We start from the raw sequence: 26,519 nt of genomic DNA, 5'->3' as shown, positions 1-26,519 counted from the left end.
CACACTCACATTCACACACTAGGGCCAATATTAGTGTTGCCAATCAACCTATCCCCAGGTGCATGTTTTTGGAGGTGAAATAAAACTTAAAAATAATGTTTTGTAGCATTTCAAAGTGTGCCTGTGTGGCTATTCTTTATTACTGACATATTTTGTACAACTTCAGAGGCCTGTTTTTCCCCTGCTTAGTTCCTTGACGTCATTCATTTTGGCAGGTTTCCAAACTGTATGACATAAAGGCAGTTCACATTTTGAGATTCCACTGTAAATAATATTTGCCAATGCTTTCCACATTTTTCATGCAGTTTGATTGAAGGTTTATCAGTGTTAAAACAGAAGATGCTTGTGCAATAGCTGTAAAATCCTGTAGATAGTACTATTTCACTAGACATGAATAATGTGAGACTTTATTAGATGAATGCCAGCAAGGATTTAATACATTAATGTAGAGAAATGCACATACAGTAACTGCATCAGCTTTGCTTGATTAAAGTCTATTTGAATGCTGTATGTGTAGGTCATCCTCGGGAACTATAACTGGCTGTCATATGAGGAGACCTACCAGGCTGCGAGGACATTCGGTAGTGGGCTTGCGTCTCTCGGCCAGAGACCAAAGTGCAAGATCGCAATCTTCTGCGAGACCAGAGCTGAGTGGATCGTAGCAGCTCAGGCCTGCTTTATGTACAACTTCCAACGTGGGTGACACAGGAAATGACACATAATTAACCCAGGATGTTAACTTACTCACTTTTTTCCCTTTTATTTGACAGTCGTGACGCTGTATGCTACTCTTGGACCTACGGCCATCGCGCACGGTCTGAACGAGACAGAAGTCACACACATCATCACTAGTAAAGATCTGCTGCAGGGCCGTCTCAAGGTACCTGCATCAATTGCAATCAATCCCTAGGTTTCATGTATTTGTTACTTTGTTCCTGTGCTGCCCTGCCAGGCCATTCTGTGTGATGTCCCGAGGCTGCAGTTTGTCATCGTGGTCGACAAGAAGCTGTCAAGTTGGCAGGACATTCCCAGAGGCATCATGGTTCACAGCATGGACGCCGTAAAAGAGATGGGATCCAAGCCCGAAAACTGTAAGTTATTGTACAACCGGATTAAAGAGGCTTCCAAGTTTGGTAGGGAACTGGAATTATACTGATTGAGTGGCTTAGAAAACCTTAAAAGTTACTGTATTTTTCGGACTATAAGGCGCACTTAAAATCCTTAAATTATCTCAAAAATCGACAGTGCACCTTATAACCCAATGTGCCTAATGTACGGCATCATTCTGGTTGTGCTTAGTGACCTTGAAGCAATTTTATTTGGTACATTGTGTAATGATAAGTGTGACCAGTAGATGGCAGTCATACATAAGAGATACATGTAGACTGCAATATGATGGCAGTAAACGACACCAAAACTTTAAAGGTTCCATTGAGAATATAGAACATTACACAGGGCGCTCAAAAATCTGTCAAAATGTTTTTTGTATGACCTCGGTAAGCTATAAAGCCGCATCGCTTGATGGATTGTCACCGCATTAAACATACAAGTAATATTATGGTGCGTGTATACGGATTGCAAAATGGCACCTATCAGCAGACATATTATCTGGCGTTTTGTTTCGCAATATTATGCAAAACCAACTTTTCTTACCTTCTGGTACCTGCTGATGTGTGTTTGGGATCTGCATAAGTCCTGAAAATGTGCGCGCGTCCACCACTGTAATCCGTGCAGACACCGTAGTCGATAAGCTTCTTCATTTTCTCTACCTTTTTATGTGGCATTTATCCTCCGCTGTTGGCATTTCTAATATAAAGTAGTGTAAAGTTCTTACTTATATCTGTCAGTAAACTCGCCATGCTACCACTAAAACATACCGGTGTAGTGAGTTTACATAATTCACCCAAGGAACTTTAGTTATTAAAGAGTTCCGGTCGGACGGTGTTTCACGGGACACAGTTCCGGCGTTGTTGTTGCACTAGTGAGCCACGGATGAGGAGATGCTGCTCCGTTATTGATTGAAGTAAAGTCTGAACGCTCTATCTTTTGACACTTCTTCCACTTCCGTCCTTGCACGCTACACCGCTACAACAAAGATGAAGGGGAGAAGACGCTGTCGAAGGTGAGCCACGTAAATAAGACCGCCCACACAATGGCGCATCCTGAAGCGACTGTCAGAAAGCGACTTGAAGATGATCTGTAAAACATCATCTATGCAACATTTTGACCAAAGAACCACCATTACATGTTATGTAGACCACAAGGAAGTCTTTTACATTTAGAAAAAAATCATAATATGACCCCTTTAATGCACCTTATAATCCGGTGCGCCTATTGTATGAAAAAAGATCTGAATAGACCCCCTCATCGGCAGTGCGCCTTGTAATTCGGTGCGGCGTATGGTCCAAAAAATACGGTAAATTAAAAGTTGTGCAAGTGGAAGAAATGGCTTTCCCGTCACTTTTAAACACAGACGCACCTGGTCAGCTTTTGTCTAACCCTCATTTGCCATCTCCTCCGCAGTAGCAACAGACCGTAGAGAGCCACTATCCTCAGACATTGCCGTCATCATGTACACCAGCGGCTCCACGGACCTCCCCAAGGGTGTCATCATCTCCCACGGCAACATCATCGCTGGCATCACCGGCATGGCAGAGCGAATCCCCAACCTCAAGTATGCAAATATTAAATTGACCAAGCTCCTCTGAGACCTTCTTCTTCTCAGTTTACGCTGCAGTTTAACTGTCTAATGCTCTGCAGATCCAAATGGCACAATATAATGACTGTAAATCACACCGTTAAATACACTAAAACCAGTGAAATACGCACTAAATGGACAAAGGTGTTGACAATTCCACAGGAAGCGAATATGGTCAGCCCCTCCCTTCTTATGAAGTTTGATGCATACAACACATAAAATTAGGAATTAAGGGAAACTCATTTATTGATGAATTGAATTATTGCATCCGAATATAAGCTGATAAATTCACTGATGATAATCAGGCACGAGAAATTTCCTCAAACGTAGAAATCTGCGTTTTTTTAAACATTAATTTTTGTGTCAAAATATCACTTTCGCGTTTTTTAAATGAAATGTCAATAAAAATACGATCTATGCTATTTAATGCTAGCCTCAGCCGCATGTACTCACAGTTCCTCTTGCCTAAACGTCGCACTGAGTTGCAGGACGGGGAGACAATCTGGAGCACCGAAACAAGCTGGCTAGTTTACTTGTTGTCGCCTCAGTTTGCTCTACGAGCCACAACGTTGACGGCTGTCCACTTTGCTGCTAATCATATTTGGATGATTACAATCTGGACAATGTTATTTCCAAACCAGATGTAGTTCTAGAGTATTTTTTTGTAATCAGCGAGAAGGTGTGTTTTTTGACGTGACGGATCATAAACAGAGGTCACAGCACCGGAGGTATATAACCCAAGGGGGCCTGGCTACGGGATAGTTCCCAAATGGGAAGCATTTTAAATTACAATATAGAATTTTACATGACATTTAAATGGATATTAATGTTCTAAAATGATCTACCAAAAACCGATTAAATATCTGTGGCACATTACATGGGACAGGTAAGTGTCAAAGAGACAGACAAAAGAGGTTGGTATATGAGAACAAATCCAAAGGTAAAAAATAGTGTAGAAATGCACTCAATTGCAGGAAATGTAGTTTTGATTTGCACAAATATATTTCGGGGTTTGTGGGACAGCATTTCGTTTTAAAATTTTCCGCTTTTTTCTCTCGATGTTCCTCTTTTTTTCTCAAAGGGTGCTCACATCCCTGAATAATTTGTTTAAAGACATTTATATTCTGCTAAATATGACATTTCCTAATCAACTGCAGATTATATTAGGCCTCTATTAGCATGGTGTTTATTAGCTGGGAGTCTAATGCTGTCAGGTTAATTGCTCAAAAAATGACCTTCACATAACATATTTAATACTCAATAGGTGCTGCTGTTTTGGACAGCAGTTATCTTCGTAATGTCCATGTGTAAGGTTGTAAACAATAGCAAAATATTGAGGAACAATATCTCACAAAAGAGAATATACCACTCCAGGGTTTCCCCTATACGTATCTAATTGTGGCGCGGCACCACAGCTAAATTGAAGCCACCACACGTGGAAACAAATTAAATAATATATTGTATGAATGGACATATAGCCAATTTTATTCAAGCACGGTTGACTAGTGATGCACAGAAAATGTGACAACAGAAAAACTTTGATCAACGTAAGCGAGACTCACGCGAGTGTCTTGAGCCTCGGCGGTAACAAGGCACCGCCCGATCGGCCGCTTTGACGGACCTTTGCTCTGGCGGCTTGGGCGATGGGGCGGCGGCTCTCCAGCGGCGGGACGCGCGCAGCTTGGCTTTGCACTCCAGCCAGAACCACCCAGCCCTTAGAGCCAATCCTTGTCCAGAAGTCATGGATCTGTTGTTTTAACAAGTGATTGCTAAAGACTGCAAGTGAAGTTCAGATTTCCCTAAAATATAAAAAAAAAGTGGTCAAATATGTTATTTTGTGTTTGCATTTCATTGAGTAAATGCGTTACAATGCGTTTAACTTTAGTTTAGAATCAGATACTTTGGCGACAGTTGGCGCAACTTTTTTTCATTGATGTGAAAGCGTCACAGTGCTGCAGCCAATCATTGGATAAATGCTCGACTTTGTTCCGCCCACGGTCGCCGACGGAATGAATAAGAGTGATCAAAAGGGGGTCGCCAGGCTTCCGCATGATGATTGGATGACCAGTCTGGGCTGAATCCCTTTTTGATTGTCACCAAAATGAGCAAATCAGCAATCTTGAAACATAAAACACTGCCAAAGCATTTTTCAACTTACATTCCGTTGTTCCTGTTGATATTTATATTTTTTTTTAAGTGAAATTTTCTTTGTAAAAACTAGCATGTTTATATCTTTTATCCGTTATTGGAGACTGTATTCATGTGTAAAGAGTAGCTGAAAAATGGCTTCCACCTGTGTTACTTTGTATAATAATAACAATTATAAAAATGTTAATACTAAATACTAATGACACAGACGTGTTTTAAATGTTTGTATATTATTTTTAGCATCAAATTTATGACTCCAATTGTATCTCTCCCAAGGGACTATACAATACAATAGAATAGTCAGTGTACATCTTGAACAACACTATATACTTACTATCCACTAAAAATAACTAAACACAGCCATCATAGTCTAAATAGCAGGCAATACATGTGGCTGTGAGCGTGCCCCAAGGATGTAATAATTTAAACTTTAGTATGGCAACTTATCCAGAAATTGATTTGAGGCACTGAGGCAATGTATTAGATAAGAGGCCGACATTTTTACACAAAAAAGAAACTAAACCGTTGTTGTATGTGTCTGGGCAGTGAAACAGACACCTACATTGGCTACCTGCCGTTAGCTCACGTCTTGGAGCTCAGCGCAGAGCTTGTCTGCATCTCTCATGGCTGCCGTATCGGCTATTCCTCCCCTCAGACTCTCGCCGACCAGGTCAGTGCATGGCCTCCACTTGCAAACATCACATTTAGCAGATGTTGCTGTTTCGCGGCAAATTGACAATAACGTTAGAATTGACGACTCAGCTCAGCTGCTTTGTTTCCTTGTTCCAGTCCACCAAAATCAAAAAGGGCAGTAAAGGGGACGCCAGTATGTTGAGACCTACACTCATGGCTTCTGTTCCAGTAAGTCCTTAAGTGCTTCACTAACCACATTCTGTATCTGAAAAGTGTTAAATTAAAAGCCTTTGTTCTCATCTACAGGAAATAATGGACCGTATTTATAAGAACGTGATGACAAAAGTGGAGGGAATGAGCAAATTTCAGAAGACGCTCTTTGTGCTGGCGTATAACTACAAGATGGAGCAGATCTCCAAAGGCTACAGCACACCTCTTTGTGACAGGTGATGCATGCTTGACACAATCAAACACAAGAGGAAGAAGCTGCAGAAAAAGCAAAATCATCTGTTGATATTTTTCATTCATTACTGGGAAAATCAGTAGTATATATTAATATAATGAATATATAATTATTAAACAATATACAGTACAGGCCAAAAGTTTGGACACACCTTCTCATTTCAATGCGTTATTATTTTCATGACTATTTACATCGTAGATTGTCACTGAAGGCATCAAAACTGTGAATTGAAAACCATTTCAGGTGACTAGCTCTTGAAGCTCATCGAGAGAATGCCAAGAGTCTCCAAAGCAGTAATCAGAGCAAAGGGTGGCTATTTTGAAGAAATTAGAATATAAAACATGTTTTCAGTTATTTCACCTTATTTTGTTAAGTACATAACTCCACATGTGTTCATTCATAGTTTTGATGTGACAATCTACAATGTAAATAGTCATGAAAATACAGAAAACGCATTGAATGAGAAGGTGTGGCCAAACTTTTGGCCTGTACTGTCTATGGATATTAAAAGTACGTGAAAGTTTGACTCCTACTTTGTGTACTTCCATGAGAACCTCTTTTAAAGTTTTGTATTCAATCACAAATATTTAGCAGCTAAAATGTGCCAAAAATGGATAAGTGCGGAGAGAGTGTTTTGCATTTTTCACATCATGCATTGCAGGGGATTTACTGTAAATGGGTGTGATTTTGAATTATGTGTTGTGCTTGGACATTTATTACAATATCCCCAAAGTTCGGTGAGCAGGTTGTGTTATGTGTGACCATTTGTGTTGACTTTTTTTTTAGTTTATTTGCACCATGAGTGGGAAAGGTTGTTTGGATTGATAAAAATGCTGTGCTGTGTTCACTTCGAAGTGCAATTCATGCAATTCACCTGAAATACTCATGCTGTCCACAAGATGGCTACAAAGTTGCAGCAATTAAATTGTCAGATTTTTAAGATTAAGTTAGAAGCACCCGAATTCCTTAAAATGAACACGCCGCCTGGTTTACACCATGAATCAATTTCCCAATATAAGGCTGAGCTGCACCCACTGAAAACTAAATAGCGATTTAAATTAAGATTAGAAGTAAAATACAAAGTTGTTTGGTAATATATTTAATCTGTGACATTGGTCTTTTTTAGTCTGGTGTTCAAGCGGGTCCGTGCGCTGCTGGGTGGCAACACACGCGTGGTTCTCTCTGGCGGGGCTCCATTGTCGGCCGCCACGCAGCGCTTCATGAACATCTGTCTGTGCTGCCCTGTGGGCCAAGGCTACGGCCTGACAGAGACCTGTGGAGCAGGCACCATCAGCGAGAGTAATGGCAAAAAAAAAAGCTATTTGGCAGTGAGGGCACCACATTTACAGCTCTTTAATAGTTTTTGCTGATATTTTACAGTTTGGGATTACAGCACAGGACGGGTCGGAGCACCTCTGGTTTGCTCAGAGATCATGCTCAAGGACTGGGAAGAGGGTGAGTCCTACAAGGAGCCAATCAAAGTATCGCAAGTGATCTGGTTTTGTGCTCTGTGCATCTCCAGGCGGCTACTACAGCACAGACAAGCCCAACCCACGAGGGGAAATTGTGATGGGTGGGCCAAACGTAACAATGGGCTACTACAAAAATGATACCAAGAACCGCGAGGACTTTTTTGTGGACGCGAAAGGCCAACGGTGGTTCTGCACGGGGGACATTGGAGAGTTCCACTCCGACGGATGCCTCAAGATCATTGGTGAGGAACTATAATGTGGATAGAAGACTATCTTCTGTTTCCATGCCAATGTTGTATTGAACAGAATGAGTTGTGCCATAGCGAATGTAGCTCAACTTCTGCTAGCCATAGACCAGGGGTCCTCAGCCAAATTTGTCCAAGGGCCACAATCTCTTTTAGCAGGCAGAAATTGTTTAAAACAAAATGGCTAATTAAAACATTATGCATAAATGTAAAGACTAATCTTTGCATTATCGTTCACTTATTAGTTCATTATGCCAGGGAGGCCTACAAATAATTTTTTCAATGTGGTCCATTATTGAGGAAGATCAGGTTACAAGCAATAATACCGTATTTTCCGCACTATAAGGCGCACCTAAAAACCACAAATTTTCTCAAAAGCCGACAGTGCGCCTTATAACCCGGTGCGCTTTATATATGGATAAATATTAAGATTCATTTTCATAAAGTTTCGGTCTCGTAACTACGGTAAACAGCCGCCATCTTTTTTCCCGGTAGAACAGGAAGCGCTTCTTCTTCTACGCAAGCAACCGCCAAGGTAAGCACCCGCCCCCATAGAACAGGAAGCGCTTCTTCTTCTACTGTAAGCAACCACCCGCCCGCGTAGAAGAAGAAAAAGCGCGCGGATATTACGTACGTTTCATTTCCTTTGTGTGTTTACATCTGTAAAGACCACAAAATGGCTCCTACTAAACGACAGGGATCCGGTTCATGAAAAGACGCAATCTCTCCATCCGCACACGGATTACTATTTCACAGCAACTGATATTCCTGTGAACCGCACTGTGGATACAACGGGAGCACGTACGGTGAATATTCGCACCACAGGGAATGAGAAGTCATCCTTCACTGTGGTTCTAGCTTGCCATGCTAATGGCCAGAAACTTCCACCCATGGTGATATTCAAAAGGAAGACCTTGCCAAAAGAGACCTTTCCAGCCGGCGTCATCATAAAAGCTAACTCGAAGGGATGGATGAAGAAAAGATGAGCGAGTGGTTAAGGTAAGTTTAAGTTTACGCGAAGAGGCCGGGTGGCTTTTTTCACGCAGCTTCGTCCATGTTGATATACGATTCCATGCGCGCCCACATCACGCTGGTTTTAATATATTATTAAAGTTTGACTGACCTATTTGACTGTTTTTTGACATTCCTTTAGCGCAGTTAGATGCGGCTTACAACACGGGGCGGCTTATAGGTGGACAAAGTTTTGAAATATGCCGTTCATTGAAGGCGCGGCTTATAACCCAGGGCGCCTTATGGTGCGGAAAATACGGTACTGTGATACTCAAAACTTTGCTGCTGTTGTTCTGGAATCAAAGAAGGGGATTTGCTTAATTTCAGCTGTCATTCCCTCTTTTTTGGGGGGGCAGTGTGGCTCCGTTGGTAGAGCGGCCGTGCCCACAACTTGAAGGTTCCTGTTTCGATCCCCAGCTTCCGCCATCCTCGTCACGTCCATTGTGTCCTTGAGCAAGACACTTCACCCTTGCTCCTAATGCGTCGTCGTTGGTACCTTGCATGGCAGCTCCCGATATTAGTGTATGAATGGGTGAATGTGGAAATAGTGTCAAAGCGCTTTGAGTACCTTGAAGGTAGAAAAGCGCTGTTTACCGTTTATTTTTGTTTACCTTCAAACATTGTGTCCATCTCTGCATCTGAGAATGGCTTCTTGTACTTGCCCCAAGTCCTCTAAATGAGCACTCTGTGGCTTTTTGATGTTGCGTCATCGATGTTACAAGGATCCTATACTTGGAGCTTGTTATGTTGATGTCAGTGCATTTCATTTTGCTGTTCTCACCTGCGAAAGTTGAGAAAATGTCTCTTCAAAATTGCTGTGCGATGGTCTCATAATGCTGTTTTTAATTGGAAATTTTTTACACATCAATTGTGCTCGATGGAGGGAGAATAAATGCAAATGATTCAGTGCAATTTTCTTGGAATGGCTGACTTTCACTGTCCCTTCCTGCAAATTTAGAAAAGGCTATTTTCGTGCAAACGACAGCCGGTGAATTGTCAATGTGAGCGGCTACCAAACAAAGTGAAACTTAAGGTGCATGAAGCAGTGGGTGACGCAGTAACAGGCAGTACGTGTAGCGTTTGTAGCCCCGACAAACATGTGCTAAGCCAAACAACATATAGTGACAGGATAACCGTCTGGGGACCACTGATAAGCCTGGTCCCCAGAACATTAATCCAGGGGTTCTTAACCTTTTTGACATGGGGGACCAACCTTTCCCTGGGCCCACTCATTTATTAAAGGGGAACATTACCACCAGACCTATGTAAGCGTCAATATATACCTTGATGTTGCAGAAAAAAGACCATATATTTTTTTAACCGATTTCCGAACTCTAAATGGGTGAATTTTGGCGAATTAAACGCCTTTCTAATATTCGCTCTCGGAGCGATGACGTCACATCGGGAAGCAATCCGCCATTTTCTCAAACACCGAGTTATTTTCCGTTTTTTCGACTGTTTTCCGTACATTGGAGATATCATGCCTCGTCGGTGTGTTGTCGGAGGGTGTAACAACACGAACAGGGACGGATTCAAGTTGCACCAGTGGCCCAAAGATGCGAAAGTGGCAAGAAATTGGACGTTTGTTCCGCACACTTTACCGACGAAAGCTATGCTACGACAGAGATGGCAAGAATGTGTGGATATCCTGCGACACTCAAAGCAGATGCATTTCCAACGATAAAGTCAAAGAAATCTGCCGCCAGACCCCCATTGAATCTGCCGGAGTGTGTGAGCAATTCAGGGACAAAGGTCCTCGGTAGCACGGCAAGCAATGGCGGCAGTTTGTTCCCGCAGACGAGCGAGCTAAACCCCCTATCGACCCTAGCTTCCCTGGCCTGCTGACATCAACTCCAAAACTGGACAGATCAGCTTTCAGGAAAAGAGCGCGGATGAGGGTATGTCTCCAGAATATATTAATTGATGAAAATTGGGCTGTCTGCACTCTCAAAGTGCATGTTGTTGCCAAATGTATTTCATATGCTGTAAACCTAGTTCATAGTTGTTAGTTTCCTTTAATGCCAAACAAACACATACCAATCGTTGGTTAGAAGGCGATCGCTGAATTCGTCCTCGCTTTCTCCCGTGTCGCTGGCTGTCGTGTCGTTTTCATCAGTTTCGCTTGCATACGGTTCAAACCGATATGGCTCAATAGCTTCAGTTTCTTCTTCAATTTCGTTTTCGCTACCTGCCTCCACACTACAACCATCCGTTTCAATACATTCGTAATCTGTTGAATCGCTTAAGCCGCTGAAATCCGAGTCTGAATCCGAGCTAATGTCGCTATAGCTTGCTGTTCTTTCCGCCGTGTTTGTTTGTGTTGGCTTCCTTATGTGACGTCACAGGAAAATGGACGGGTGGTTAAAATCAGGCACTTTGAAGCTTTTTTAGGGATATTGCGTGATGGGTAAAATTTTGAAAAAAACTTCGAAAAATATACTAAGCCACTGGGAACTGATTTTTAATGGTTTTAACCATTCTGAAATTGTGATAATGTTCCCCTTTAACACTGAATTACTAATCTTACTCTTGATTTTAATTATATTCAATAATTATATCTAAACTACTTACAGTTTACAACCTTGTAAAATAATATGAAACCATGTGTTAATCACAAAGATTATTATTAATTTAACATATCAACCTAGGTGAGGCTGATTTGAAAAATAAATACTCGTCAAATATCCTGCATAAGAAGGGACTCATTAGTAACTGAAAACATTTTTAAGATACAATTATGCTGGGCTAAAATAACTAAACTAAATTAAGAATAATATGTTTCTTAACTAAACTGTCAATAATATGAAACCATGAGTTAATCACAAAGATTATTATTAATTTAACATAACATCCTTAGGCTTAAGTGAGGCTGATTTGAAAAATAAATACCAGTCAAAATAACCTGCGTAAGAAGGAACTCATTAGTAACTGAAAAATAAATGTAGATACAATTATGCTGGGCTAAAATAACTAAAGTAAATGAATACTGAATATGTGTCTTAACTAAACTGTCAATAATTTGAAATCATGTGTTAATCACAAAGATTATTATTATTAATTTAACGTATCAACCTTAAATTTAGGTCAGACTGATTTGAAAATACTAGTGCATAAGAAGTACTCATTATTAACTGAAAATAAATGTAGATACAATTATGCTGGGCTAAAATAACTAAACTAAATTAATAATGAATATGCACCCCCCGCAACCCCGAACGGGACAAGCGATAGAAAATGGATGGATGGATGTTTTTTTACTAAACTGTCAATAAAATGAAAGTGCAAATGAAAACACAGATTCACCAATTGAGTTATAATTTTTGCACTTAAGAAAATTCTCTACAACTTTAGCTTCAGACTTCTTCTGTTTTTTTGATATTGTCATTACTGCCACAAGTGGTGAAAAAATGTATTACAACTGCGACTCACACTAACTATGGCTGAAAATAATGGTATTTTTTTGTTAAGAAACACTGCATGAATTCATCTATTGTTAAACCCATCCCTATGAACAATGTTCCCTCTTCAGACCGCAAGAAGGACCTGGTGAAACTGCAGGCTGGCGAGTACGTATCTCTTGGAAAAGTGGAAGCTGTTCTGAAGAACTGCTCACTCGTAGACAACATCTGTGCCTATGCCAACAGGTAAAGTCTATCCAGGAAAGACCACCATTACCAAGGCTGATGTATTTATCGACATTCTCTGTGCTGGTTCCTAGTGACCAGTCCTACGTGATCAGCTTCGTGGTACCCAACCAGAAGCAGCTGATGGTGCTGGCAGAGCGATTGCAAGTGCGAGGCACATGGGAGGAGATCTGTAACAGCCCCTTGATGGAGAAAGAAGTCCTCCGCATCATCAAAGAGGCCGCTCTCTCATGTAGGCTTGTCACTGCCCTCTTCACGTGTCACATGCCATGTTCACTCAACTACCTTGCTCTTCCTCGCACAGCAAAACTGGAGCGGTTCGAGATCCCCGTGAAGGTCCGCCTCAGCGCGGAAGCCTGGACACCAGAGACTGGCCTGGTCACCGACGCCTTCAAACTAAAACGCAAGGCGCTCAAAACCCACTACCAAGACGACATTGAAAGGCTATACGGAGGAAAATAACACTTGCACACACAAGCACGCACATAATACTACAAAAGCACGCACATAATTACTCCACAGGCAGTGCTGCAAGGACTTGAAAAGGATGCATTATGCTTAAAACACAGTTCACATTCAAAAACAAGCCAGCCTCACAGAGAAAATGCAGCTCATCAGTCCTTTCTACCTTCCACCCAAGCAGTGACTCACACTCCCAACTCCACTCCTATCGATGTGCTGAGCCCTCAGAGTTGCCATGGCAACCAAGACCTAATAGGAACTTCTGCATGAAGTGAAACAAATGTGAGGTTCAGACCTACCTGGATCCACGTCAGCTGCCCTTTTCTCTTCCCAGGAGCCAGCAATCGGTACAGCACACTCTTGGCCTAAAAACTCTTAAGGGGGAAAGAATGGGGTCGCATGAGTTTCGCCTTCAAAAGTCAATCTGTTGTTTTTCTTTTTTGAATCTGGGTTTCTGTCTTTATCAGTGATTAATGATGAGAACCAGCAATATGCAAGAGTCAAGGTTCTCGTTGGATATTGGCTTGATTCTGATCATCTTTTTACTGTCTTATCAACAAATTGGGCCCAGATTTAAGAACACCAGAAGGAGTAATATTCAGGTTGTTACATGCAGGGATATCTTGTTATTTTTTCTACCTGTGTTCCTCTGTTGCTTCTCATTTTCTCTTTTGTTTGTTTGAGGAAAAAGTGATGCAAAGCCATGAGCGATTGAGCTTCTTTTTTTTGGCATACACTTTTTGTTACTATTCTATGACAACCCCACATTTTTTATTCACCATTTTCTGCGTTTGTGTTTTTCCTCCACTGAATGACTGAAAGACTCCACTAAAAAGTCGGTCAGCAGCTAAGATCAAATGCGAGGGCTGGATCGTTTACCCGTGTCCCAAAGTTTGTTTACTCGAGTGCGTGTTTACTGATTTGTTTCCACCTTTGTCTGTAGTCTCCAGTCGGAGGAGACCATGGGCGTGTCCAAAGTTTGTGTCTTATTGGTTGGTGTGTGGATTGCAAAAGTCGCCCTACCTCACGTTTGTCCTCATCATGCGCTATGTCAGGTTGCGGCCAACCTACTGTCAGCTTTCTCCCGTTATTATGCGCCTTGTCGGGTTTTGTTCCTCCCGTCAAATGTACCTTGTTACTACCTTTCTTGGCGTAATGCACATTGTCGGGTTGCGTAATATGTCACCTTCCTCTCGTCATGATGCGCCTGTTTCTTGCCCCTGGATAACACTGTTATCTCTATCCCGCTTAACGGGTTGTGGCTGATTTACTGTTTTGTTCCTCTCATCAGACGTACCATGGTCCTCGTAATGATGCACCTTGTCGGGCCGCGGTTAACGTAAGATGTCATGGTCCTCTTGTCAATGGAAACGATAACTTACTATGTTCCTCTTGTGATGATATGCCTTGTTGGGATGTGAATAATGTACGAGGTTATGGTCCTCGAGTCAAAGTACGCCCTGTCGGGTTGCGGCGGCGCTCACTTATGAGTGTAAACATGTCTCTACCATCACCACACAGAACATTTGAAGATAAAATCCCAATAAATGACCTAAGCGCTGACTGGATTTGTCCAAGGCAACCTAGTTTCCGCAAAGTTCCTTTTTCTTTGTCCTCCTCATGCCTAATTATCATGGTTTTTTTTTCCTACTTGTGAATATAAATTACAAATGAATGTGCAATATTTAGATGTACATTTTAACAAAATATTTAGGTCGTAACAAAAAAACAAAGGCACAGAAAGGATCCTTCTCCATAGACCTTGGTAAAGCCAGTCTTCTAGCGGAGTAGTAAGACATAGGAACCTGCAGGGGTAAAAGGGAACATGGTAGAGAGACACTGTAAGGACGTTTACTGGTAAATTGTTCTATTTAGGGTGGAAAGTAGGGATGGGCTGAATTGATCAAGATTTTTTGTGTCATAGCTCGAAGCAATTGGGGCACAATGGCGAAGTTGGGCTACAAACTACTTTGCTCAATTCAACACTGGCAAAGGAACAGGAGGATATGGAAACATTTAGAAAAAGTCTAAATATCTAAAAAAAAATCATCTTTATGTTCCCCCTATAGTGCCATCCATCCCTTTGGAAAGTGAACATGGTCGTATAGAAATGGCTTGTGCGCCAAACCGCGGACATCATGATTCCACAAAGAGATACCAAACAGGCATGGTGGGAGTTGATGAACACACTCCTATATATTTAAATAATCTCACTTAGGTGTGGCGTGAAACTTTTACTTTTTTTTTTTTTTTTTTTTTTTACACATCGCAAGTGACATTTATGTACCTTTTAAAAATGTGTATGAATGTGTAAATAAAAGGTTCTGCCATTTGCATATTTAAATTCATGTACATTCATAATTACTGTAGCTTTGTGGTGTTAACAAGCATATTTTTCTGTCAAGGACACTTTTTTTTTATCTTACTCCCTAGCCCCAACCTGTTATGTTAAGCACCCTCCTCCCCTCCCATCGCTGCCTGGAATACAAATTCTGTTTGTAGATATTTAGCATGTTTTTTTGTTTTTTTTAACTACTACTGAGAAATCCGTAGTTACTGTGCTGTTTTGCTGCTCTTCCTCTGCCTGACTCGAGGCGGCGTGTTGCCTTCTGACACACTCGAAGAATGTGACATCACAAGTCCCGCCTCCTTACTCCCAATTAAGTGGTAACAGTGGAATGTCACTCTTCTTGTAAATATGCTGACAGGAGGGGGATGACGCCATAATCTTAAAAAGCTAGGTTTCTTCTGCATATATTCAATAATAATCTTTCAAACTGACCGTTTTCTTCCTTCTATGGGAGCAGCGAGGGGGGCCTTCAGCTAGTTTGGAAAGAAAGTGTCTCTTTCTTTTGTCTCTGTGACTTGGCCTTGAACATTGTGTAATAAAATGAAAAGTTTGTGTTGTAACAGCGGTGTCATACGCTTTTGTGTGTGGTGTGAGGCAGTTCCTATGGCAACGAAGGCCATGGAGTGGCTATCTGAATGTATGATGTGCGTGGATGTCAACCATGTCTTTCTAGAAGTTATTCAATCAGAGCTAATAAACAATTTATTTATTTTTTTTACTTGGCATAATGGACAATAAGGGATAATACATGATTTCAAGTTACTGTGCTTCAGGTACGTGCACAGATATTTGCTCAACCCAGAAAATAAGGGCAGCCATGGCAAAAAAATAATCACAAAAATACTGCTAAAATGATTATTACTATTGTAATTATCATTAAATTACAGCAGGATATTTTCAAGAAAGCATAAAGGTCTATTTTAGTTCAGTGTTTCTTCTTTGTTGGGCGGCGAGTCCCCCCTAAAGGGTCGCCAAAAAATATCAGTTTCTCAGCTGCGGGGACTGTAACAGTACTCAGTTGTAATACACTTTTCCACCACTTGTGGCAGTCATGACAATATCAAACCAAAGGAGTCTGGAGCTAAAGTCATAGAGAAGTTTCTTAAGCGCCAAAAGTATGACTAAAGTGGTGAAGCTTTATTTTCATTTGCACGTTAATTTTACTGACTGTTTATTTGAAGAACATATATTATTCCTTTAGTTAGACTTTATCAATTGTAGCACTGTGTAATTTTATGTAAATGTAGTTTTAATCAGTTTTTATGAGTCCCTTCTTTTGGCTTGTATTTATTTTTGTAATCAGCCTGACCTAAGCCTTCATAATAGTCTTTGTGATTAACACATGCTTTCATATCCTGTCACACTGTAAGTAGGTCATAGTTACTGAATTACATTATAATCAGGAGATTATTAATTCACTGTTAATATTTTAGTGGGCCCTGTGTTCTCTGTCGATGAAAATTTGGTATCCAAGGTCAAAAATGTCAAGAACCCCTCTTTTAGTTAACACTAACATTACAAACTCAAATGATCATATTAAATAAACGCGCACCCTGAGAGCACAGACCCTATCTCCCAATCGTAATGAATACTTTTGGAAACATCCTGAATCCAGAAAGTGAACCGGATCACATGCAAAATCGAATCACTTCTTCCGTTTGACATCGACTTGTTCTATATCAAGCTGACAACATGTTTTCTGACAGTTGAAGCAGAAGCACCATCACACTAGTTATAAACAATATACCCACGGCCAGTTGAAATCTGGTTTGACAGAGATGACAGGAAGCGATATATCTGTGAACCTTGATAAGTAATAAAACCCAGTGAGCGAGAGTAATGCGCCATTGTCTAGTTTGTAGAGTCAGGAGACAAAACAAACTCAAAAAAACATCAGGCACACACCACAGGCAGCTTCTCCATATTTTCGTGGATAAATGTTCGCTTTTTTGGATGTTTGTTTTTTTGATTCCAAGGGTGTTGTCTGCTTCTTCATCTAATGTAATAACATAACAAAAAGCTGAAGGACAGCGTGTATCTCAACATATTCTTAAATTGTGGCACCACTGTACTACTAAAAAGCTGAGTGCTGTTTTGTGAACTTCTTTGAATTTTTATTTTTTTATTTTTTTTTTATCTTAACCACAAAAGGAATTTGTTGTCATGATGGCAACTTTAACTTAATGCCTGAATTTTTATCTTAATTAAAAATGGCGAATTGACCCATAAAATGACATACTATGTTGTCCTTCACTCATCTTGTACGGAGTCCCAAATGGGACTAATTTAAATGAATAAATACATCTTTAAATAATTATTTAAATGTGTCTCAATAATAATTTTAAATTAAATATATACATGTGTTATTAAATGTGTCATTAATTGAATTAATATTTTAACTAATTGTTGTTTTTCCTCATTAGTGCTTAGTAACCATCAGGTGAATTAAGTGAAGGGAATTATATTTATATAGCGCTTTTCTCTCGTGACTCAAAGCGCTTTACATAGTGAAACCCAATATCTAAGTTACATTTAAACCAGTGTGGGTGGCACTGGGAGCAGGTGGGTAAAGTGTCTTGCCCAAGGACACAACAGCAGTGACTAGGATGGCGGAAGCGGGGATCGAACATGCAACCCTCAAGTTGCTGGCACGGCCGCTCTACCAACCGAGCTATACTGCCCCAGGTGTTGGGATTCGCCCCCTGACTTGATGTCTGAGTCTGACGGATAAAATACATTTACTAATGGAATAAGGTAACATAGTACCATATTTTTCGGAGTATAAGTCGCACCAGCCGAAAATGCATTATAAAGAAGGAAAAAAACATATATAAGTCGCACTGGAGTCGCATTCTTTGGGAAATTTTTTTGATAAAACCCAACACCAAGAATAGACATTTGAAAGGCAATTTAAAATAAATAAAGAATAGTGAACAACAGGCTGAATAAGTGTACCTTATATGAGGCATAAATAACCAACTGGTATGTTAACGTAACATATTATGGTAAGAGTCATTCAAATAACTATAACATATAGAACATGCTATACGTTTACCCAACAATCTGTCACTCCTAATCGCTAAATCCCATGAAATCTTATACGTCTAGTCTCTTACGTGAATGAGCTAAATAATATTATTTGATATTTTACGGTAATGTGTTAATAATTTCACACATAAGTCGCTCCTGAGTATAAGTCGCACCCCCGGCCAAACTATGAAAAAAAACTGCGACTTATAGTCCGGAAAATACGGTAAGTTAACCACAACCTCTTTCCACTGATGTCCCCAGACTGACAAATGGGGCCATTTTGGTAGTTTTCATTTTCAAAACCACAACAATATATAGATTGTATATAGAAGAACTAGAAAATGCAAAATTTTGTGTGAATGCTGAAGAGCCAAAGCCAAATTAAAATGCTAAGAGTAAGCACAGTGGCCAGGTAGTGTCAAGTCACAAACAATAGAATACATTCATACATAGCTAAATTAAAGACACTATAGGATAAATGTGACACTCACTGTTGACAATGGACCTTTTCACTTACCTCAACTCTTTTTTCTTTGTTGTTGTTTTTATTCAGTGACACTTCTCTGTATGTTTGTGATTTTTATTTTTGTTGTTACCTTTTTTTTCCTTTTAGTCAGTTATTGTGATTCTCTATCTGCTTGTGGTGAAGAGGAAGGCAGTACATCGCTACCCACTGTGAATGAAATGTAGGACGGGGGGGGGGGGGGGGGGGTATTATTTTACTTTTATTATGTTTCTGTAATTGTAAAATTTTTTGTATTTGCGTATTTTTTATTTTTATAAAATTTTATTTTATTTTATTTATTTTTGGGGGGGACAGGGGGGACAAAAAAGTGTCTGTTTTCTCAGTACCTGTATTATGATTTCTCTATATAATGAATAAATAAATATTATTAAAAAAAAATATATATATATATAAGCAAAATGAGCTGGGAAAAAAAGATAGCATGCTCTATGCTAACAATAGCATGCTTACAGTTAGAATTAGTAAAAATCCCAAATATATGACACTGAGGTGTACACCTGCTAAATTATCTAAATAACTCTATCTAAAATGCTAACCAACATATATTACTCTGTGGTGTATGTCTGGAAAAATGTGTTTAAAATGCTAGCCTGCTAACGTTAGCATGTAGCAAGTACCAAAATATGACTGCGGTGTTTACCTACAAAATGAGTAAAAAATAAATTTAAAAAGCCAGCATGCTAACAGGTATCTTTTGTCAAATAACAAAATATTGAACGCAGAGATGTTCACCTGCAAAATTTGCTCACAAAAAAACCTAGCGTGCTAATATTAGAATGCTAACCATTGTGCACTCTAATATTATTCACATTGAAAGAAAAATGTGTGTTTGTGTGTGCATGTGTATGCTTGTAAAATCTGTAAAAATCCCTTTTTTTTTAGGAACACCACTCACACTAATGTCTGATTGAATGCTAAAAACATTACGACAGACCCCTTCAAAATAAGTAAGTAAGCGCTTTTCACAGAAAAATGAAAAAGCGCTGAACAAAACATTGGTAAAGTAAAACAACAATTCAATTTAAAACAACAGGGGCAACATCATAAAAAGGATACAGAGGTGATTAAAAATGATAGTTAAAAGGTGCATTAACTAAAAGCTTTACTAAAAAGAAGTTTTCAAATGTTTCTTAAAAGTGTCAACACAGTCAAGATCACGGAGGGACTGGTGCAAGTTGTTCCAGAGTCTGGAAGCTATAGCCTGGAATGCCAGGTCTCCACGTGTTTTAAAACGAGTTTTCGGGATGTTTAAAAGACCCTGGCCTGAAGACCGGAGGCTGCGCCCTGAAGAGTAGGGGCATAGCAAGTCAGTGATGTACTGAGGGAATGGACACGGAATGGAATTTCACATTTATTGTTACTGAATGAGACACCCAGAATGTACATTAAAATAATGAAGGTGGGATTTATAGTAATAACTATGAATGATAAAACACTGAATAATAACAACATATGAACGTCGCTCCTCTTTTACTTCTCAGACCACCTCCGTCGGCATCTTTCACAAACAAGCGAAACGCAACAAAAATGCAACAACCACGGCAAATATGAGCTGCGAGCCGCAAATGGCCCCGAGGCCGCACTTTGGACACCCCTGTTCTTTAGGAATGTTCAGGGGAAAAGGAAATTTGATCTCAAAAGTGCCTTAATTTGATATAGAAAAGTCAAATATACAGATAGAAATGATTTTTTTTTTCACCTCACATTGCTAATATTGGAATCGATTAAAAAGAAGTCTCAGCTATTTTAAGGTGAAAAAACTCCAAGATGCACAATTTTCCGGGCTGTTTGCTCGCTCCCTCACCTCAATGTGCTGCTGCCGTGTTAGCGACAACACAACGCTCTCATGTTTATTCATCAACCGCGTCTTTGTTGACGACATGGCTGACGGGCTGCAGTCCGTGCACATATTGCAGACATATGTGGAGCCAAAGACTGTGTTCACGGGGTTCACAATTAAAGGTTGCAGTGAACGAGCCGTAATGTTCCCTTTACTGCACCGCAAAGGCGACCACGGCACCAGAGCAGCAGGAAACGGGAAGGACGTCTTCCATATTACATGAATGCGGTCTCCCTGTTGGCTGTCCCGCTAATCTACCGAGTGCAACTCTCTACTGCCTCCGTCTTCCTATTTACTTATGACTCAGAAGTGTGAGCCCATATTGGAGTTTACCCAAGGATAGCTCCATCACAGAGGTGGGTGTCGGCTGGAGGAAGCATTAATTACATCTGGGGTCGTGATGACGCTGGTCGTTCGTCACGACCTTCCCAGCACTGACCTGGGACCTCTCAAATGTCTTTGATTTTTATTTTCAACATAAAGCTATTTTGGTGATTCAAAAAAATACATATGCTGTAATATTTTTTAGCAGTTTGGGGAGGTTGACATTTTACAAGTATGAGTTTTTGTTCAAATCTGACACAATCAAGAAAAATAATGCATCAGAATTAGAGATGTCCGATAATATAATTAAAATGTAATATGGGAAATTATCGGTATCGTTTTTTTTATTATCGGTATCGTTTTTTTGTTTTTTTTATTAAATCAACATAAAAAACATAAGATACACTTACAATTAGTGCACCAACCCAAAAAACCTTCCTCCCCATTCACACAAAAGGGTTGTTTCTTTCTGTTATTAATATTCTGGTTCCTACATTATATATCAATATATATCAATACAGTCTGCAAGGGATACAGTCCGTAAGCACACATGATTGTGCGTGCTGCTGGTCCACTAATAGTACTAACCTTTAACAGTTAATTTTACTAATTTTCATTAATTACTAGTTTCTATGTAACTGTTTTTATATTGTTTTACTTTCTTTTTTATGCAAGAAAATGTTTTTAATTTATTTATCTTATTTTATAAAAATTTTTAAAAAGTACCTTATGTTCACCATACCTGGTTGTCCAAATTAGGCATAATAATGTGTTAATTCCATGACTGTATATATCGGTAGATATCGGTATCGGGTGATATCGGTAATTAAAGCGTTGGACAATATCGGAATATCGGATATCGGCAAAAAGCCATTATCGGACATCCCTAATCAGAATCAATGTTGCTAGCAATTACTGAGCCATCTAAGGGCTGAATATTATGCAAATACTCCTAGAAAATGTACTTTATCAGTATTTATTGCCACCTTTCCCAACTTCTTTGTCACGTGCTGCTGGCATCAAATTCTAAAGTTAATGATTATTTGCAAAAAAAAAAAAAGTTTATCAGTTTGAACATCAAATATGTTGTCTTGTAGCATATTCAACTGAATATGGGTTGAAAATGATTTGCAAATCATTGTATTCCGTTTATATTTACATCTAACACAATTTCCCAACTCATATGGAAACGGGGTTTGTACTTACTATGGTATATTTATTTATTATTTATTCATTCACTGTTCTGTTACAGACAACAAGGAAATGGGATAAAATTGCTATGGCATGAAAAGGGGCAGGATTAAATAAGCTCCGCTTCTTCCTACTCCTTTTCGGACGTGCTGTAATGAAACAACTGGAAATATGTGATGCATCACATTGTATCTGTCACGCTTGGTTAGGTTTTGTTTTTTCCTCTGTGTTTGTGTTTTATTTCCTGTCAGCGCTCTTATTTTGGTTCCTTTTCCTGCACGTCTTGTTTCCCTCACCTGTATCTGATTGGCAGTCTGGCACACCTGGTGGCAATTGCCAATCATGCTACTACGGTATTTATACCTGCCTCCCCCTCCAGTCAGGGCTAGAGTATAGATAGCTGTTTGCTGTCTTCTAGTGCCTCCTTTCCTGTATTCATGGTTCCTGTGTGCTGTCACCTGTTTTCCTGGTATCCTGGACTCCTGTTATCCTGGTTCGTGTTTTACCTGCATTTTTTGGACATTAAATCATGTTTTCCTGCACCAAGCCTGCCATCTCTACATCTTGGGGTTCGTCACCAACAGCATTGTATGCATGTTCCAAATAAACTGAAACTGAACTGAAGTGAACTTAAGCATATTGCAAGTTTTGTTTTGAGGTAGGAACGCATCAAAGTGACCTTGGGCTAACGCGGGGGTGCAAAAACGTGTGTCGAGCCAAAATGTGAGGGTGAATGAGGATGGACAACCAAACACAGAGGGAGAGAGAGAGCGATACGTCTGGGCGATGACTCACCGATGCTGGGTATTTATAGCATCACTGGAGCGGGAGGAGGGGTGCTTGGAAGGTGGAGGACAGCGTCATCACACGGCCAACAGGGAGTGGCGGGCGGAGGGAGATGAGAGCTCAACCGGAGAGACGAGTGGAGGAATTGATGGGCCAAGGCAGCAGAGTGGAAGTGGTGGGCGTGGATGGATAAAGATCTGTTGAAGGATGAGCGGATGAGCTGCAGGGAACGAGAAGGAGTAAAATGTAAAATGAACAACCTGAAGGTGGATACAATCATTCATAGAATCACTGATAATCACACACCCTTCCTCTTATTGATTGACACCCAATGATGCTCCCTCGGCGTGACATTGTTTCGCGTCCCACCAAGCAGCCTCTTGACGTCAATGAGTGCGTCACAGCAGCACCACTGATGTGCTGCGTGCACGTTCACAGGATGCAAGCAGGAATGCACACCAGAGCTCCAAGCAGGGCGCCTGGATTTAAAGGAATTTATTTTTTAATTTTTATTGAACAAACATACATTTATAATGCACACAAAAGTCAAAGCACTTTCAACGTAACCAACAATCTACACATCAGGTTGAGCAAATCACGACATCAGCAAAACATGTCAAGGAAAGAAAACAAAAGCAAATACAGATAGAGTAATAAATATTAATAAATAATAATAATAAAAAATATGAACAAAAATAAAATAAATACAAAAAGACAAAAAGGGCTACCTAAATCACTTAAAATGTTTTTGACAAAGATATCAATTTAAGGGCTTTTTATTGATAATTGTAAACCATTAAGCCAATTAGAACAGTGTTTTTCAATCTTTTTGGAGCCAAGGCACATTTTTTTCATTGAAGAAATCTGGAGGCACACCGCCAGCAGAAAACATTAAAAATGAAACTCAGCAGCTGATATTGACAGTAAAAAGTTGTTCACACAAGTGTCGGATATGACTTTAAACCATAACCAACCATGCATCACTATAGCTCTTGTCTCAAAGTAGGTGTACTGTCACGACCTGTTACATCACACCGTGACTTATTTGGAGTTTTTTGCTGTTTTCCTGTGTGTAGTGTCTTAGTTCTTGTCCTGTGCTCCTATTTTGGTGACATTTCCTGCTTTGTTGGTATTTTCCTGTAGCAGTTTCATGTCTTCCTTAAGTGCTATTCCCCGCACCTGCTTTGTTTTAGCAATCAAGACTATTTAAGTTGTCGCTGTCCTTCTTTGTGTGGACATTGTTGTCATGTCATGTTCGGATGTACTTTGTGGACGCCGTCTGCTCCACACGCTGTAAGTCTTTGCTGGCGTCCAGCATTCTGTTTTTGTTTACTTTGCAGCCAGTTCAGTTTTAGTTTCGTTTTGCATAGCCTTCCGTAAGCTTCAATGCCTTTTCTTAGTGGCACTCACCTTTTGTTGATTTTTTGGTTTAAGCATTAGATACCCTTTTACCTGCACACTGCCTCCCGCTGTCGTCGAGTATTACATGGTTACTCTGCCAAGCTGTAGACAGCATCGACACTCAACAACGGCACTTTATTTGCAGATTGTAATTACTAGTTTTCAAATAATTTTTTTTTTAACTCAAATTGGTGAAATTACATCAACTCCCATGGCACACCAGACTGTATCTTACGGCACACCTGAAAAAAATGTAGGCCTTACTTTCATAAATCGACATTTATGTAGAAAAAAATGTTGCCTGGAGCATAATAATGTTGACAAACATATCTATGTTTGTCAACATTATTATGCTCTGTGATCTCATCTATAGTGAATGGGTACATCTCCACACATGTACACTCTCACATTTACCTACTCAGTGGCCTAGTGGTTAGAGTGTCCGCCATGAGATCGGTAGGTTGTGGGTTCAAATCCCGGCCGAGTCATACCAAAGACTATAAAAATGGGACCCGTTACCTCACTGCTTGGCACTTAGAATCAAGGGTTAGAATTGGGCGTTAAATCACCAAAAATTATTCCCAGGCCCGCTGCACGCTGCTGCTCACTGCTCCCCTCACCTCCCAGGGGGTGATCAAGGGTGATGGGTCAAATGCAGAGAATAATTTCGCCACACCTAGTGTGTGTGTGACAAATATTGGTACTTTAACTTTAACTCCACACACAGATGATTGACATCCTCTACAGCAGTGATTTTCAACCACTGTGCCGCGGTACACTAGTGTGCCGTGATATATTGCCTGGTGTGCCGTGGGAAATTATGCAACTTCACCTTATTGGTCGAAGAAATATTTTTTGCAAATCAATAATCATAATAATGTGCCGTTGTCTAGTGCCTGTGCTGTGTAGAGCTTAGCAGGGTAACCATGTAATACTCCATATCAGTAGGTGGCAGCAGGTAGTTCATTGCTTTGTAGAAGTCGGAACACGTCGAGGATGGTTTGTCGTGATCCCAATAGGCAGAGCACAGCGGGAGACAGCGTGCAGGTAAAAAGGTATGTAACGATTAAACCAAAAATCAACAAAAGGCTAGTCCCGCTAGGAAAAGGCACTGAAGCATAGGGATGGCTATGTAAAACAAAAGTAAAACTGAACTGGCTACAAAGTCAACAAAAACAGAATGCTGGACGACAGCAAAAACTTACAGCGTGTGGAGCAAAGTCGGCGTCCACAAAGCACATCCCGTTCATGACATGACAATCAACAATGTCCCCTCAAAGAAGGATAGCGTAAGCACAACTTAAATAGTCTTGATTGCGAAGACAAAGCAGGGGCGCTCAAAGGAAGGCGTGAAGCTGCTACAGGAAAACACCAACAAAACAGGAAGGGTCACCAAAATAACAGCGCAAGACCGGAACTAAAGCAATACACACAGGAAACAACAACAAACTCAAAATAAGGCACGACAACCTGGTGGAGTTACATTTTTTAACCTTTTCTGCTGGTGGTGTGCCTCCATATTTTTTTTATGAAAAAAATGTGCCTTGGCTCAAAAAAGGTTGAAAAACACTGCTCTACAGCTCCACAGATATAACAGCCATCAACCTCCATGTTACATTTAAGTTTAAAAAAATCATTTCAATGGTAAAATCCATTAATAATTTTAAATTGTATCTCTTTAACCCGGGTGAAAAGGAATGAAGATGCAAACATTTGGGAAAATAAAATAGCAACTGCACAAAACGTTCTGGTTCAGCCTGTAGACAATAGAATTTATATAAATTAGAATCAGATTTTGAACTATTACCAATGAATAGAGTAAGTAAGAATGCATCTTTAAAAAAACAAAACATTGTGTACTTGCCGTATTGTGTTAGCTAGTCCGATTGTTAGCTAGCTGGCTACTTCCGGGTTTATGGAGGATGACTTATGACAACGCTACCATTTATAATTCTGGGAAGGTAAAATAATTTAATGAATCAAATGGCATAAAAAAAATTAAATAAAAGAAGGTATAGAAAAAAAATCAAGGTGTACAGTATTTTGGTTTGTTTGTCAGTTTGTCAGCAAGCAGGTCACTTCCTGGTTCATGAAGGGTGATTTAAAAAAAAATCTAGACTGTACCATTTTTAATAATGACAAGGTAGGTGAAACTGTTTTATCATCTTCAAACAAGGACAAAATAAAACTAAAATGCATCCACAAAAAAGGTGGGTGATAAAAAGATATGGTGTACTATATTTCTTTGCTTATTGTTAACTTATTGCAAGCTACTTCCTGGTTTATAGATGGTGA

At 40.0% G+C, this 26,519-nt stretch overlaps 1 protein-coding gene and 1 long non-coding RNA gene across 3 annotated transcripts in view; one reads left to right on the top strand and one right to left on the bottom strand.

The window, feature by feature from the left end:
• acsl3b (acyl-CoA synthetase long chain family member 3b) overlaps positions 1–15,686 on the top strand; it is a 76,162-nt gene extending 60,476 nt beyond the window's left edge. For both annotated transcript variants that reach the window (XM_061979674.2, XM_061979673.2), the window contains exons 3-15: positions 518–695; positions 771–880; positions 953–1,091; positions 2,524–2,674; positions 5,393–5,516; positions 5,636–5,707; positions 5,786–5,925; positions 7,069–7,241; positions 7,323–7,397; positions 7,465–7,656; positions 12,200–12,314; positions 12,389–12,546; positions 12,619–15,686. In XM_061979674.2, coding sequence (XP_061835658.1) covers positions 518–695; positions 771–880; positions 953–1,091; positions 2,524–2,674; positions 5,393–5,516; positions 5,636–5,707; positions 5,786–5,925; positions 7,069–7,241; positions 7,323–7,397; positions 7,465–7,656; positions 12,200–12,314; positions 12,389–12,546; positions 12,619–12,776 — 1,785 coding nt within the window. In that variant the 3' untranslated portion in view covers positions 12,777–15,686. The remainder of the gene's footprint in view (positions 1–517; positions 696–770; positions 881–952; positions 1,092–2,523; positions 2,675–5,392; positions 5,517–5,635; positions 5,708–5,785; positions 5,926–7,068; positions 7,242–7,322; positions 7,398–7,464; positions 7,657–12,199; positions 12,315–12,388; positions 12,547–12,618) is intronic.
• LOC140679575 (uncharacterized) lies at positions 13,061–26,275 on the bottom strand. Its single transcript, XR_012050986.1, has 4 exons — positions 26,089–26,275; positions 23,130–23,302; positions 22,833–23,043; positions 13,061–13,150 (listed from the first exon to the last, which is right to left on the bottom strand). It is a non-coding gene; the product is annotated as an uncharacterized lncRNA (long non-coding RNA).
• Positions 26,276–26,519: the final 244 nt, after the last annotated feature.

The sequence above is a fragment of the Nerophis lumbriciformis genome, linkage group LG19, assembly GCF_033978685.3.
Source record: "Nerophis lumbriciformis linkage group LG19, RoL_Nlum_v2.1, whole genome shotgun sequence".
NCBI lineage: Eukaryota > Metazoa > Chordata > Actinopteri > Syngnathiformes > Syngnathidae > Nerophis > Nerophis lumbriciformis.
Note: the sequence above shows the minus strand (reverse complement) of the source record. Positions and strands in the feature narration are given on the sequence as shown.